This window comes from Schistocerca nitens, chromosome 2 (assembly GCF_023898315.1).
Source record: "Schistocerca nitens isolate TAMUIC-IGC-003100 chromosome 2, iqSchNite1.1, whole genome shotgun sequence".
In the NCBI taxonomy this organism is placed as follows: domain Eukaryota; kingdom Metazoa; phylum Arthropoda; class Insecta; order Orthoptera; family Acrididae; genus Schistocerca; species Schistocerca nitens.
This window is the reverse complement of record NC_064615.1, coordinates 77161136-77177994: the sequence shown is the minus strand read 5'-3', so window position 1 is coordinate 77177994 and position 16859 is coordinate 77161136. Positions and strand designations below refer to the sequence as shown.

At 43.5% G+C, this 16859-nt stretch overlaps 1 protein-coding gene across 2 annotated transcripts in view; it reads right to left on the bottom strand.

Moving 5' to 3' along the window:
* The window catches only part of LOC126235751 (serpin B6-like), a 104569-nt gene that overhangs the window by 7623 nt on the left and 80087 nt on the right, over positions 1 to 16859 (bottom strand). For both annotated transcript variants that reach the window (XM_049944542.1, XM_049944543.1), the window contains exons 5-7: positions 15781 to 15995; positions 15127 to 15312; positions 482 to 620 (exon numbers count right to left, since the gene is read on the bottom strand). In XM_049944542.1, the coding sequence (XP_049800499.1) occupies positions 482 to 620; positions 15127 to 15312; positions 15781 to 15995 (540 nt within the window). The remainder of the gene's footprint in view (positions 1 to 481; positions 621 to 15126; positions 15313 to 15780; positions 15996 to 16859) is intronic.

The following is a 16859-nucleotide window of genomic DNA, read 5'->3' as shown; positions in this document are numbered from 1 at the left end:
ATGTCAACAGATAATGGTGATGTACAGGTATACAGATATTTTGTCTGATTTTTGTGCCAGTAACTAGTTGCTTTAAAAAGCTGCTGCTATCGCGATGAAGGCGGTTGCGTCATCTCTTGAGCATCCTCAAGTATTTGACCTAGAGACACGACGCTACCTGGGCATGTGACGTTTGACTTGCGAAACAAACATCCACAACAGACACACTATCTTTTTTCTAGCCTGACGAATGTAGCAGTAGTAGTAGTAGTAGTAGTAGTTTACAGTAGTGGATAGTCAGTTGACGGAATCGTCACATAGTCCTATGATTAGTAACTTGGAACAGAGATCATAATTCATTTGTCAGTGGTGAAAGGTTAGAATGCTGATAAAGTGATGCATATTCGAACCGTCTTAATAACCGTGGTAGGAAGAATTTCGTTGACGACGACGTAACACTGCACGTGGAGTTATGCCAAAGAAGTGTTTCCCAATTACTTACCAGTAGCTGCTGCTGCTTCTGTGCCTTCTTCATTGACTTCTATGAAAGCCTTGTGCAGAACTTTGGAAACTACCAGTGGCTCATCACTAATACCACTCAAATTTGCCCTGCTGGCATCGAACATGTCAGTCACACCAAGCTGAAATTGGAATCAGGAAGAGGTTATAAGCGAATTTTTAACTATGTCTAAGATAAAAGACGCCATATTCTATATCGGTACTAGCAACTAACACTAAAGAAGAATGAAGAAACACAACATGGATTGGATATTATTCTGCCCCTCAATATTTCAAGATTGTTATCAGTGTGAATAGAGCACAATACCCCACATCCCTTTTGAAATAAAGGCTCTGTAGAGCAATCGAGTGTTCACACAACACTTCCTTTTGGTGTAAATCAAACTGGCAGTCAGCTATGCCATATCCTCTTACTGAAGCAGCTGGAAAAAACAACGAAGCTTTCTCCCGTTACGAAGGTGATTGGTGTCGTGGAGTGTTAGTACAGGACGTTTTCCGGCCTTTAAGTGTGGAAATAAGGGAGGTTAAAAAAGAGATGTGTGGGAAAGAGACGTGATAGAGACGAGGGCATGCTGAAAGGTAATGCCGAATTTATTATTCTGTTCCCAGTATCGCTTGAGTTATTACGTATCATGCACATTATTCGGTGGACTTTCCCGTTTCGCTGGTGCAAGTTCAAATCCTCTGTCGTTTGAGAGCTCTGAAACACATGGAACGCCTTCTCCTTCAGCATTACAAAGCAGGCTACACACGAGCGGTGTGACATCTGCTACAATCAGAGGCATTGGTTTCGCTGTCACCGATCATCCGCAATACAGTCCCAACCTGGCTCCATCCGATTTTCGTCTATTTCCAGAAATTAAAGAACGCCTTCGAGGTACTCACTTTGAGGTTGACGAAGCGTTGCAAGCAGAGGCGAGAAAGTAGCTCCCTCAAAAATGTCAAACATTAACAGGGACGGTGTCAACAAGCTGGTCTCTCTTTGGAAGAAATGTGTTTTTCATCAAGGTAATTACATTGAGAAATAAATATGTAAATATCAATGACATAGATGTAGAATGTTAATAAAATAAGTGTTATTTAAAAAGCTTGGAGTTTTCTCAGAAAGAAATCGGAGCCGTTATTTTTCAACACGTGCCCGTAGAAGCCTGTGGGGCTACAAAGGTAGCAGGACCCTGAAAAACTGTGAAGAGTTTAAGAAGAGTTGTGAAGGAAGGGTCATATATAAAATTTATGGGCATTACGGAAGGGGAAAATCATTTCAAGACACTTTCAACAGAAGAGAGAACTGGCTGTAAGGATACAGAACTGAGTTTCAAGATTGAATTATCTGCAGACCCAACAACTACTATAACTAAATTTCTGGTTTCAGCATCAGTATTGCAGTTATTTTTTGGGAACAAATAGTGCCACTATTCTTATACGTACCCACCACCTGGTGGCAATTTCTGTTAAGTTTTGTAACACCGTCTTTCTGTCAGATGAGCAGGGATGCTGACGGCTGACACATGTGACTCCCATACGTCGTCTGAAGACTTTTATTTTTGGTAAAATGGAAATGAGCGTATGGCATTGTTGGCCAGGAGACCCCAGTCGGGGAAGTTCGGCCGCCAAGTGCAAGTCTTATTTCATTCGACGCCACATTGGGATACCTGCGCGCCGGTGATGAGGATGAAATGATGATGAAGACAACAACACACTGTCCACGAGCGGAGAAAAATCTCCAACCCTGCCTTTTTTTTTTTCATTCTGTTCGGTATTGTTCGTTGCGCTTGGTCTTGGCAGACGTCACAAGACATCCGTTCAAGTTGATCGTTGATTCCTTTACTCAGTTTTTTTTTATTACAGAGGGCGAACAGTCCTTTGACCGACACGCTGAGCTACCGTGCTGGCGAGGCCTGGAATCGAACCCAGGCCAGCTTGCATGGGAAGCAAGCACTCTACCACCTGGCTATGCAGGCGGGCTCTGTTTGGTATCCTACTTTTTGTGCATTCTTTGTAATACCTTGTGGAAATTATTATCGTCAATTACGCTTGTACTAATAGCTGCACTTTTCTATAGCAGTTGTTCCGGCGATAGGCTGTGCCTGGAACGAGTCAAGAAACAAGGGTTTCTGAATAGCAAGTAAACAGTTATTATATGAATGCGTGATGTCTGTTCTTCGGACATGCGCGAAAGAACGACATAAAGTCACGATGCAGCTAACGTGTATAGTTCCCTCCTTTTGATTTCTTTATCCACATAGCACTTCCAATTTACATACCATGACCAGTTACTTTAGCGACCTATTCAGCAGTAACATAAATTTCCTCAAGTATACGTCATGGCCGCGGGCCTCCTGCGCGACTTCATGTCTCACTTTAAATTACCTCACAGGTCACGGCCCCTATGCTACTTATATGTACAAAATCAAGAGACAGATGAACGATAGTTGCGGCTGCGGCATTGTAGCCACTCCAGGCCGTCAAGCATTAAGGACGCAGGATCCCAAAACAGCGCCGAGGACCTGGCCCATCTTGGACTTCACTGAAGCCGCAATATCCAGAAAAGCTGCAAACCGCCCTTCTTATTTTATTGCTTTTGTTAGTGAATATCACTGATTAGAAAAATTAGGCATCGGAAATTGTCGAATAGCCAGATATAGAGGGTGAACTTACTCCCATTGCACATGTGCCAATAATTATACTTCTGACTGTGGGCCTACGATGCACGGCTTATCTGTTTTCCCATACTTTACTATGGTTCTGTCCTTTCCGAGATACTCTAATAGCAATAATGAGGTTGTAAACTGTGAATACGTTTGTATGACATAGTTAATTTTATTCAACTTTAAATTCATACAATAGGTCCCTACTGGTTCTGATTGCACTCACTCCACATATGCCGTGCGCTCATTTTTCACGAACTGGTATGTGTTTACCATGGACGGTTCATTACTATACAATCTCCTTTTCATTACGTAACAATTACCTAGATTCGAAATTTAAGCCTGACTTCAAAATTATCACTTTTATACATTCAGGATCTGCTGTACAATCATGCTCTGGTTCTACTGACTATATTCGGCAATACCACAAAACAAATTCACTTTTTTATGCGAGATGCGCGGAAAACTAGCTCCAGAGACTTGTCCCGCTCTGCTCCACTGTCTTACTCCTTCGCGTCGGAAGATCTCCAGGCGCGTCTCTCCCTTCTAGAACGATGGGGCATCAACGTCGCGATGACGCTGCGCTGTAGCAAAAGAGCGTAAGGGAAGATTGGATACTCTACGTTTAGGATCAAAATATGTACGCTTACAAGACCAAGGAAGGCTTCGCGAGACATTCAGCCACACGTCGGCATGCTGCCATCCCGGCTAGACAATAAATAGATGCAGAGAAGACAACTTAAATCTAGAATTTACATTGCGTTTGTGCAAGTGATCACAGAACTGTGAATTCTGAGACGTTACAAATGATTGTGGAATCGCTTGTTACAGCAACGTAGCTGATGCGCTGCACTATGCCCAAGGAATCCAGTAGACAATGGCTGCAGACCGGAGGTAGCAAGTGGGCGGATCCAATAGCGGAAACAACCATCCACATATGAGATGCACTCTAGCAAACGAACAAATAAGAGTAGAATCTTTGAATATATCAGTAACTGGGAAGTTGGCTAAAGGAATTTATTCCAGTGGTGTAGCATAGTCGCCACGGTAGCTCAGCATGTTTGGCCAGAGGGTTAGCTTCTCTCTGTATTAAAAATAACTCAGTGAATGGATGAACGATGAACTTGTACCGGGGTCATGGGACGTCCACCCCGAAAAAATGCAACGAACGATAAGAAACGAAATGAGATAAAAAAGCGGCAGAGTCTTTGATTAGTAATCAAAACGTTCTCAGTCCCGGGTTTGTCCCCAGTCACCCCTTAAATTTAGAATAAGAATCACCATTGGCAGCCGAAGACTTCCGGTGTAAGAAGTCACCCTCATTCTGTCAACGGTTTGTTCAGGAAGGGCGGTGTAGCGGACACAGACTCAGGGTACTTTCTTGTCCGTCGGGTGGGACGTTTCCCATAAGGGGCGGAAGAATCAGCAATGATCAGCATAAGGATGAAGAAGGCTATGGGAACCATTGCAGTAAAGAGACGTAATACGTATCCACAGGACATGTGGCCTGTAATTGAAAAACTGTCAGGATTAACTCTTCATTGGCAAAAGATTCTGGAATAGTCCCCCATTCGGATCTCCGGGAGGGAACTGCCAAGGGGGAGATTACCTTGAGAAAACGATTCAATAACGAACGAAAGGATAACGTGCTACGAGTCGGGGCGTGGAATGTCGAAAGTTTGGAAGTGGTAGGGAAACCAGAAAATCTGAAAAGCTTAATGCTAAGGCTCAATCTAGATATAGTGAGGAGCAGTGAAGTGAATCGGAATGAAGTCAAGGCTTACTGGTCAGATGAGTATACGGTAATATCAACAGCAAAAGAAAACGTTATAACGGGATTAGGATTCGTTATGAATAGGAAAGTATGTCAGACAATGTGTTATGGTGAACAGTTTAGTGATAGTTTTTCTCACCAGAAACGAATGCAAACCAGCACCAACAACGATAGTTCAGGTCTACATGCCGACGTCGCAAACTGAAGATGAGGAGATAGAGAAAGTATACAAGAATATTGAACAGGTAATGGAAAAGGAGATGGAAAGGGAGATGGAAATCTAGTAGTCTTGGGCGACTGGAATGCGGATGCTGGGGAAGTAGTAGAAGAAAAGGTTACTGGGGAATATGGGTTTGGTACTAGGACTGAAATGAAATGAAATGAAGAAATTGATGAAGTGTATGATGAGGTAAAAAAATTATTCAGGTAGTGAAGGGAGACGAAAATTTAATAGTCATGGGTGACTGGAATTCGAGAGTAGGAAAAGGGAGAGAAGGAAACATAGTAGGTGAATATGGATTGGGGCTAAGAAATGAAAGAGGAAGCCGCCTGGTAGAAGTTTGTGCAGAGCATAACTTAATCATAGCTAACACTTGATTCAAGAATCATGAAAGAGGGTTGTATACATGGAAGGACCCTGGAGATACTAAAAGGTATCAGATAGATTATATAATGGTAAGACAGAGATTTAGGAACCAGGTTTTAAATTGTAAGACATTTCCAGGGGCAGATGTGGACTCTGACCACAATCTATTGGTTATGAACTGTAGATTAAAACTGAAGAATCTGCAAAAAGGTGGGAATTTAAGGAGATGGGACCTGGATAAACTGACTAAACCAGAGTTTCAGGGAGAGCATAAGCGAACAATTGACAGGAATGGGGGAAAGAAATACAGTAGAAGAAGAATGGGTAGCTTTGAGGGATGAAATAGTGAAGGTAGCAGAGGATCAAATAGGTAAAAAGACGAGGGCTAGTAGAAACCCTTGAGTAACAGAAGAAATATTGAATTTAATTGATGAAAGGAGAAAATATAAAAATGCAGTAAATGAAGCGGCAAAAAGGAATACAAACGTCTCAAAAATGATATCGACAGGAAGTGCAAAATGGGTAAGCAGGGATGGCTAGATGACAAATGTAAGGATGTAGAGGCTTAGTTCACTAGGGGTAAGATAGATACTGCCTACAGGAAAATTAAAGAGACCTTTGGCGAAAAGAGAGTCACTTGTATGAATATCAAGAGCTTTGATGGAAACCCAGTTCTAAGCAAAGAAGGGAAAGCAGAAAGGTGGAAGGAGTATACAGAGGGCCTATACAAGGGCGATGTACTTGAGGACAATATTATGGAAATGGAAGAGTAATATGAAGATGAAATGGGAGATATGATACTGCGTGAAGAGTTTGACAAAGCACTGAAAGACCTGAGTCGTAACAAGGGCCCCAGAGTAGACAACATTCCATTAGAACTACTGACAGCCTTGGGAGAGCCAGTCCTGACAAAACTCTACCATCTGGTGAGCAAGATGTATGGGACAGGGAAAATACCCTCAGACTTCAAGAAGAATATAATAATTCCAATCCCAAAGAAAGCAGGTGTTAACAGATGTGAAAATTACCGAACTATCAGTTTAATAAATCACAGCTGCAAAATACTAACGCGAATTCTTTACAGACGAATGGAAAAACTGATAGAATCTGACCTCGGGGAAAGGTCAGTTTGGATTCCGTAGAAATGTTGGAACACGTGAGGCAATACTGACCCTACGACTTATCTTAGAAGAAGAAAGATTAAGGAAAGGCAAACCTACGTATCTAGCAGTTGTAGACTTAGAGAAAGCTTTTGACAATGTTGACTGGAATACTCTCTTTCAAATTCTGAAGGTGACAGGGGTAAAATACAGGGAGCGAAAGGCTATTTACAATTTGTACAGAAAGCAGATGGCAGTCATACGAGTCGAGGGACATGAAAGGGAAGCAGTGGTTGGGAAGGTAGTGAGACAGGGTTGTAGCCTATCCCCGATATTATTCAATCTGTATATTGAGCAAGCAATAAAGGAAACAAAAGAAAAGTTCGGAGTAGGTATTAAAATCCATGGAGAAGAAATAAAAACATTGAGGTTCGCCGATGACATTGTAATTCTGTCAGAGACAGCAAATGACTTGGAAGCGCAGTTGAACGGAATGGACAGTGTCTTGAAAGGAGGATATAAGATGAACACCAACAAAAGCAAAACGAGGATAATGGAATGTAGTCGAATTAAATCAAGTGATGCTGCGGGAATTAGATTAGGAAATGAGACACTTACAGTAGTAACGGAATTTTGCTATTTGGGGAGCAAAATAACTGATGATGGCCGAAGTAGAGAGGATATAAAATGTAGACTGCCAATGGCAAGGAAAGCGTTTCTGAAGAAGAGAAATTTGTTAACATCGAGTATAGATTTAAATGTCAGGAAGTCGTGTCTGAAAGTATTTGTATGGAGTGTAGTCATGTATGGAAGTGAAACGTGAACGATAAATAGTTTAGACAAGAAGAGAATAGAAACTTTCGAAATGTGGTGCTACTGAAGAATGCTGAAGATTAGATGGGTTGATCACATAACTAATGAGGAGGTATTGAACAGAATTGGGGAGAAGAGTAGTTTGTGGCACAACTTGAGTAGAAGAAGGGATCGGTTGGTAGGACATGTTCTGAGACATCGATGGATCACCAATTTAGTATTGGAGGGCAGCGTGGAGGGTGAAAATCGTATAGGGAGACCAAGACATGAATACACTAAGCAGATTCAGAAGGATGTAGGCTGCAGTAGGTACTGGGAGATGAAGAGGCTTCACAGGATAGAGTAGCATGGAGAACTACATCAAACCAGTCTCAGGACTGAAGACCACAACAGCAACAACAACTAGGAATGAGAGAAAAGAGAGGCTAAATGAGTTCTGGAATAAATTTCAGCTAGTAACTGCGAACGTTCTGTTCAAGAATCACAAGAGGAGGAAATATACCTGGAAAAAGCCGAGAGATACGGGAAGATTTCAGTTACTTTACTTTGTGGTCATACAAGGATTCGAAAATCAGATATTGAACTGTAAGACGTATCCGGGAGCAGATATAGACTCAGATCACAATGTAGTAGTGGTGAAGAGTAGGCAGAAGTTTGAGAGATTGCATTGTATTGTATTGTATGTTAACCGGGGACCTAGAAACGACAGAGAGGCTCCGTCCCCGCCGCAGCCGCAGTGGTCCACAACGCCACGACGGCTACCGCAGTCCACTTCACCGCTCCGCCACCCCACACCGAACCCAGGGTTATTGTGCGGTTCAGCCCGCGGTGGACCCCCCAGGGACTGTCTCACACCAGACGAGTGTAACCCCTATGTTTGCGTGGTAGAGTAATGGTGGTGTACGCGTACGTGGAGAACTTGTTTGCGCAGCAATTGCCTACATAGTGTAACTGAGGTGGAATAAGGGGAACCAACCCGCATTCGCCGAGGCAGATGGAAAACCGCCTAAAAACCGTCCACAGACTGGCCGGTTCACCTGACCTCGACACAAATCCACTGGACGGATTCGTGCCGGGTACTAGGCGCTCCTTCCCGCCTGGAAAGCAGTGCGTTAGACCGCATGGCCAACCGGGCGGGCTTAAGAGATTACTCAGCAAGAATCAATACACAAAGAAGTGCTTACGGAAATACTAAGGAATGAAAAGAAACGGTTGATGTTCTCTAAGCCTATAGGTACTGCAGTAAGGAATGGCTTAGAAGGCAGTACAGCTGATATCTCTAAAAAGGACAATCACAGAATTTGGAACGAAAAACATAGGTACAAAGAAGGTAACTGCGAAGGAACCGCTGGCAACAGAAGAAGTAGTTCACTTGATTTATGAAAGTAGTGAGTACAAAGAAATTCGGGAATACAGAAATACAAGTAGCTGAGGGATGAAACAAACAGGAAAGGCGAAGAAATCTAAAAAGAAATGATTTTCGGAGGAACTGACTCAGTATAAAGAAAATTAAAAAAAGCCTTGAATGAAATTAAAATAAAGGGTGGTAACATTAAGAGTGCAACGGATTTCCACTTTTAAATGCAGAGGAGTGATCGGATCTACATTTACGAGGGCATTTTTAAAAGTAAAGATACAATGGCTCGCAGTCCTTAAGTAGAACATTTATTTAGAAAACGTCAGTTACATCTTATTAACTGTATTATTTGTTATTTTTCAACATAATCACCCCCGTTATCCAAACATTTGTTAAGTTGGTGCACAAACTTTTGTATCTCACAGTCATAGGAGGTTGCCGCCTGTTGTCGGAACCACATTTCAACTTCAACTTTGATCTCTTCATCGTCGTGGAATGATTTTCCACCAAGATGTGACTTCAGGTAACAGAAGACGTGGAAGTCGGTGGGCGCAAGGTCCGGGCTGTATGGCGGATGGCCAATACATCCCATGTGAATCTTTTGAGTAGTGCTTTGGTTACGAATGCTGTGTGAGGCCGAGCATTGTCATGAAGCAAGCGGACTCCACTTGTCAGCATTCTCCTGTGTTTGTTTTGAATTGCCCTTTGAAGACGTTTCAAAGTCTGGCAATATCCAGCAGCATTAATTGTCGTTCCAGGAGGCATAAATTCCAACAGAAGAATGCCTAGTCCGTTCCAAAAAACAGAAGCCATGATTTTCTTCGCTGAAATCGACGTTTTGCATTTCTTGGCTTTTGGTGAATTCGAATAGCGCCATTGCATTGACTGTTGCTTGGATTTGGGTGTATCGTGATAATCCCACGTCTCATCACCTGTCACAATGTGATCAAAGAACTCATCACCTGCATAGCGTGTGAGGAACTCGAGTGCAAAGTCCATTCTTTTCTTTTTGTGTTCTTCCGTTAACAGCTTTGGAACCCAGCGCGCACACAATTTCCTGTACCCTAACTTCACAGTCACAATGTCATAAAGAGTTGTCATTGACACGTCCGGTATGATCTGATGCAATTTTTTCAATGTGAGACGTCTATTCACACGAATTGCTTCCTCCATTCTCCGAAGAAGGGCATCAGACATTACAGATTGCCGACCTGTTCTTTGTTTGTCATGAACATCGGCCCTACCTTCAGAGAAATGACGACACCATTTCGTTACATTTTGTCGATTCATAATGTTCCCATAAACAGAAACAATTTCTTTGTGAATATCCGCTGGTCGCTGACCTTTTACATGAAGAAAACGTATGACGGAGCGCACTTCGCATTTGGAGGGATTCTGAATCGGTGCAGACATTTTAAACACGACCTACTCCAACCAGAAGCAACGTTCAACTGCCGAACGACCGTGAGGAGAAAGCTACCGGTTCAAGGTTAACACCAGTGTTGCCAACTTGCTCGCCAAAACTCTTCTGTTCCTCTGGCGTACGGTGTATCTTTACTTTCCGAAATACCCTCGTACATCTACATCTACATGTACATAGATACTCCACAAGCCACCCTAAGGTGTGCGTCGGAGGGTACCCCGTACCTTTACTAGTCACTTCCCTTCTTGTTCCTCTCGAAAACAGAGCGAGGGAGTAACGACTGTCTGTACGCTTCCGCATGAGCCCTAATTTCTCGTATCTTACCGTCGTGGTCCTTACACGCGATTTATGTTGACGGCAGAAGAATCACTCGGCAGTCAGCTTCAAAAGCCGGTTCTCTAAATTTTCTCAATATTGTTTCTAGAAAAGAACGTCGCCTTCGCTCCAGGGATTCCCATTTGAGTACTCGAAGCATCTCCGTAACATTTACATGTTGTTTGAACCTACCGGTAACAAATGTAACCGCCCGCCTCTGAATTGCTTCGATGTCTTCCTTCAGTCCGAACTGGTACGTATCACAAACACTCGAGCAGAACTCAAGAATAGGTCGCATCAGTGTCCTATATGCTGTCTCCTTTACAAGTAAGCCACCGGTTCCTAAAATTCTCCCAATAACCTGAAATCGACCATTTGCCTTCCCTACCACAGTTTTCACACCGCTATCGACAGGGGATCTCAAGTTAATTCCGTATTTCTAGATTTCTGGAAAGCTTTTGACACCGTTCCTCACTAGTCACTTCTAATCAAGCTGCGGGCCTATGGAGTATCGTCTCAGTTGTGTGACTGGATTCGTGATTTCCTGCCAGGAAGGTCGCAGTTCGTAGTAATAGACTGCAAATCATCGAATAAAACTGAAGTGGTACCAGGTGTTTCCAAGCGAAGCGTCCTGGGACCTCTGCTGTTCCTGATCTATATAAATGACCTGGGTGACAATCTGAGCAGTTCTCTTAGGTTGTTCGCAGATGATGCTGCAATTTACCGTCTAGTAAGGTCATCCGAAGACCAGTATTAATTGCAAAGCGATTTAGAAAAGATTGCTGTATGGTGTGGCAGGTGGCAGTTGACACTAAATAACGAAAAGTGTGAGGTGATCCACATGAGTTCCAAAAGAAATCCGTTGGAATTCAATTACTCGATCAATAGTACAATTCTCAAGGCTGTCAATTCAACTAAGTACCTGGGTGTTAAAATTACGAACAACTTCAGTTGGAAAGACCACATAGATAATATTGTGGGGAAGGCGAGCCAAAGATTGCGTTTCATTGGCAGGACACTTAGAAGATGCAACAAGTCCACTAAAGAGACAGCTTACACTACACTCGTACATCCTCTGTTAGAATATTGCTCTGCGCTGTGGGATCCTTACCAGGTGGGATTGACGGAGGACTTCGAAAGGGTGCAAAAAAGGGCAGCTCGTTTTGTATTATCACGTAGTAGGAGAGAGAGTGTGGCAGATATGATACGCGAGTTGGGATGGAAGTCATTAAAGCAAAGACGTTTTTCTTCGCGGCGAGATCTACACTCCTGGAAATTGAAATAAGAACACCGTGAATTCATTGTCCCAGGAAGGGGAAACTTTATTGACACATTCCTGGGGTCAGATACATCACATGATCACACTGACAGAACCACAGGCACATAGACACAGGCAACAGAGCATGCACAATGTCGGCACTAGTACAGTGTATATCCACCTTTCGCAGCAATGCAGGCTGCTATTCTCCCGTGGAGACGATCGTAGAGATGCTGGATGTAGTCCTGTGGAACGGCTTGCCATGCCATTTCCACCTGGTGCCTCAGTTGGACCAGCGTTCGTGCTGGACGTGCAGACCGCGTGAGACGACGCTTCATCCAGTCCCAAACATGCTCAATGGGGGACAGATCCGGAGATCTTGCTGGCCAGGGTAGTTGACTTACACCTTCTAGAGCACGTTGGGTGGCACGGGATACATGCGGACGTGCATTGTCCTGTTGGAACAGCAAGTTCCCTTGCCGGTCTAGGAATGGTAGAACGATGGGTTCGATGACGGTTTGGATGTACCGTGCACTATTCAGTGTCCCCTCGACGATCACCAGTGGTGTACGGCCAGTGTAGGAGATCGCTCCCCACACCATGATGCCGGGTGTTGGCCCTGTGTGCCTCGGTCGTATGCAGTCCTGATTGTGGCGCTCACCTGCACGGCGCCAAACACGGATACGACCATCATTGGCACCAAGGCAGAAGCGACTCTCATCGCTGAAGACGACACGTCTCCATTCGTCCCTCCATTCACGCCTGTCGCGACACCACTGGAGGCGGGCTGCACGATGTTGGGGCGTGAGCGGAAGACGGCCTAACGGTGTGCGGGACCGTAGCCCAGCTTCATGGAGACGGTTGCGAATGGTCCTCGCCGATACCCCAGGAGCAACAGTGTCCCTAATTTGCTGGGAAGTGGCGGTGCGGTCCCCTACGGCACTGCGTAGGATCCTACGGTCTTGGCGTGCATCCGTGCGTCGCTGCGGTCCGGTCCCAGGTCGACGGTCACGTGCACCTTCCGCCGACCACTGGCGACAACATCGATGTACTGTGGAGACCTCATGCCCCACGTGTTGAGCAATTCGGCGGTACGTCCACCCGGCCTCCCGCATGCCCACTATACGCCCTCGCTCAAAGTCCGTCAACTGCACATACGGTTCACGTCCACGCTGTCGCGGCGTGCTACCAGTGTTAAAGACTGCGATGGAGCTCCGTATGCCACGGCAAACTGGCTGACACTGACGGCGGCGGTGCACAAATGCTGCGCAGCTAGCGCCATTCGACGGCCAACACCGCGGTTCCTGGTGTGTCCGCTGTGCCGTGCGTGTGATCATTGCTTGTACAGCCCTCTCGCAGTGTCCGGAGCAAGTATGGTGGGTATGACACACCGGTGTCAATGTGTTCTTTTTTCCATTTCCAGGAGTGTATTTACGAAATTTCAGTCACCAACTTTCTCTTCCGAATGCGAAAATATTTTGTTGAGCCCAACCTACATAGGTAGGAATGATCATCAAAATAGAATAAGAGAAATCAGAGCTCGAACAGAAAGATTTAGGTGTTCGTTTTTCCCGCGCACTGTTCGGGAGTGGAATGGTAGAGCGATAGTATGATTGTGGTTCGATGAACCCTCTGCCAACCACTTAAATGTGAACTGCAGAGTAATCATGTAGATGTAGATGTTCCAGATGTTCCAGGTCATATCGCTTTTCAACGTTATGGCCAGATGGAAAGAGTACATTGAAGGCCTCTGTGAGGGGGAGATTTGTCTGAAGAGACAGTAGTAGATTTAGAGAAGCTAGGGGATCCAGTATTTGAATCAGAAAGTAAAAGAGCTTTCGAATACTTAAGATTAAACAAGGTTGAATGGATAGATAACGTACCATCAGAATTTCTAAAATCATTGGGGAAAATGGCAACAACACGACTATTCACTTTGTAGTGTCAGATGTATGAGTCTGGTGATGTACCATCTGACTTTTGGGAAAAAAAATATCTTCAACACAGTTCCGAATATTTCAAGAGCTGTCACAACGGGAAGTCGCGCACAATCAGCATAACAGCTCATGCAGCCAAATTTCTGATAAGAATAATATGCAGAAGAACTGGAAAGAAAACTGAGAATCAGATAGATGACGATCAGTTTTGCTTCAGGTAAGATGAATATACCACAGAGGCACTTCTGATGTTGCGGTTGATAATGGAAGCAAGAGTAAAGAAAACTCAAGATGCGTTCATAGGATTTGTCGACCTGCTAAAAGTATTTGACAGCGTCAAGTGGTGCAAGATGTTCGAAATCATGAGGAAAGTAGGGGAAAGATATAGGGAGAGACGGGTAATATACAACGTGTACTGTAACCATAGAGGAATAATGAGAGTGGATTACAAAGAACGAAGAGCTCGCATTACAAAGGGTGTATGGGAGGGAGGTACTCTTTCATCCCTACTGTGCAATTTGTACATCGAAAAAACAATGATGGAAATAAAACATGGTTCAGGAGTGGAATTAAAATTCCAGGTGAAAGGATATCAAAGATTCGATTCGCTGACGACATTGCTATCCACAGTGAAAGTTAACAAGGATCTGCTGAACGGAATGAACAGTTCAATGAGTAGAGAAGCAGCAGAAATTAGAACAGCAAGAAACTTAACATCAGGTTGATAGTCACGATGTAGATGAAGTTAAGGAATTCTACTACTTGCAAAATACCCAATGACTGACGGAGACGGAGGACATCAAAAGCAGACGTGCTGCCGGAAAGGAAGTTCTTCCTCAAATTAAGGCTTGTGTTTGACATTAGTAGACTTCTCTTGGGCAGTAAAGGAAATTCCTGTCAAAGAGAAGTCTACTAATGTCAAACACAAGCCTTAATTTGAGGAAGAACTTTCTGAGAACTTTCTGAGCACAACATTGTATAGTAGTGAAACATGGACGGTGGGAAAACCGGTACAGAAGAGAATCGAAGCATTTGAGATGAGGTGCTATACACTAAATGTTGAAAATTAGTTGGAATGAGGGAGTTCTGCGCTGAATCGAAGAGGAAAGGAGTACATGGAAAACGTTGACAAGAAGGAGGGATAGGATGATACGACATTAGGGAATAATTTCGATGCTACAAGAGGAAGCTGTAGAGGGTAAAAGCTGTAGAGGAAGACAGGCACTGGAATACATTCAGTAAATAATAACTGTGGATGTAGGCTTCAAGATTAAATAAATAAATAAACACTTTATGCAGGTATTCTATTAGAGAGTTACAGGTTAGTGTCGACATAGCTTGGAACGTTTGCTTCATCTGACAGCGCGAGTCATCTGAAATACTGTTAGTAATTTAAAATACTTTTGTATTCACTTACTGCTTGTAAAGTTGCTGAAAGCTCCTTTTCGTACTCCAGTCTGAATTTTGGTAAAAACACAACCACCTCCCGTTTGCTCATTCCGGATAGAATTTCTTGAAGGTTTATGTTGACAAGTTTCTTCTCAAGATTCGGAAGGCCGTTTTGCTGTCTGGGCAGTATTATCATCATACTCACCCTTTCCCCCTGTTGCGTGAAAAAGAAAATTTGCGAATTTCAAATGTTACTTGGCTCACAAGAATTCTGCTACGTATGAAGGTCACAATTCCACACTAATTCTGCGCCGTCGAAAGCGCACAATTCCACACAAGGCACAGAAGCGGGAACGTCTTTTAGATAACACACATTTAAGAAAATACATTCAATGAGCAAAATAAGATGGGAAAAATTAAACTCTGAGACGGAGTGTAGACTTTATGATATCAAAACGAGGTTAATTTTTCCACTTCCGTAGTCTCTGTTTTTGTTTTTCACCAATAATGCAACAATGACCTTACATTTATCTCCGGAAGAGAAATTTTGTCATCCGTTTCTCACACGTGAAAGGATCATAATTAGTGATAGGAACTCACAGAAGATTTATTCCTTTGTAACAGTATTCTGTAGCTTGTAATTTAGCGAACAGTTATTATAGGTAAATGTTTAGTGCCATACCTTGTACGGGAGAAGCAAAACCTGAGATTCCAGTTGAGGTACGTCAGAGTATTTGAACTGTTCCTTAATATTCATCATGTCCACATCTTTTGTTGATCCTTGGGCAACATGAAATGGTGTTGTTATGGTTAACTCCTTATTAAACGTCTTTAGCCAATCACCCTTGAAGTAAATGGCATTCACCAACACCATCTGGGTGAGCTGACTCAGAACACCTGAAATAGAATTCGCCTGGTTATGAAAGTGATATTTCACTAAGATTACTAATGCGATATTTATTTCGTTCCCTGATGCAAGCAGAACGCCAGTACTCAACCATGCATCGTTCTAAATACGTCACACTAATTGCTTGTCGAAAACTTTCAGAACAAAGATCAGTAAGATTACTTACTTTATAATTAACTGCAACGTCAACGGTAACTTAGGTGATGTGGTTATGGTTTACGCTACTCATGGGCGTTTTTTCTCTCATATGACAAGAATACAAATATATTTCCTCACGCAATTGACAACTGATGCAGTGTCTGCGATATTCTCTGAAAAATAACTCTCGAGTAATATATTTACTGGCCGGCCGAGGTGGCCGAGCGGTTCTAGGCGCTACAGTCTGGAACCGCGCAACCGCTACGGTCGTCGGTTTGAATCCTGCCTCGGGCATGGATGTTTGTGATGTCCTTAGGTTAGTTAGGTTTAAGTAGTTCTAAGTTGTAGGGGACTGATGACCTGAGAAGTTAAGTCCCATAGTGCTCAGAGCCATTTGAACAAATATATTTACTGACGTAACGATTTCCGTTATCCAGCCAGGGAATCGAAAGGTGAGGGTTACGTCTTAGCTACCACATTGTCAAACAGGTCAAAAACCTTAGGGTGGATATCAGAATGGACTCGCATTCGTCAGGACGAGTTCAAATCCCTGGCCGGACGTCCTGATGTAGGAATCCATCCCGACATCGTTCCGCTGAGAAACATCGTACTACAGTTTTTTATTCCAAGCACTGAACGAAGGGTAAAATAATGTGTAATGAAATAAGTCGAGAGTTTGCATCCCCAGTAAAATGTTATTTGGACTCGTTATTTGT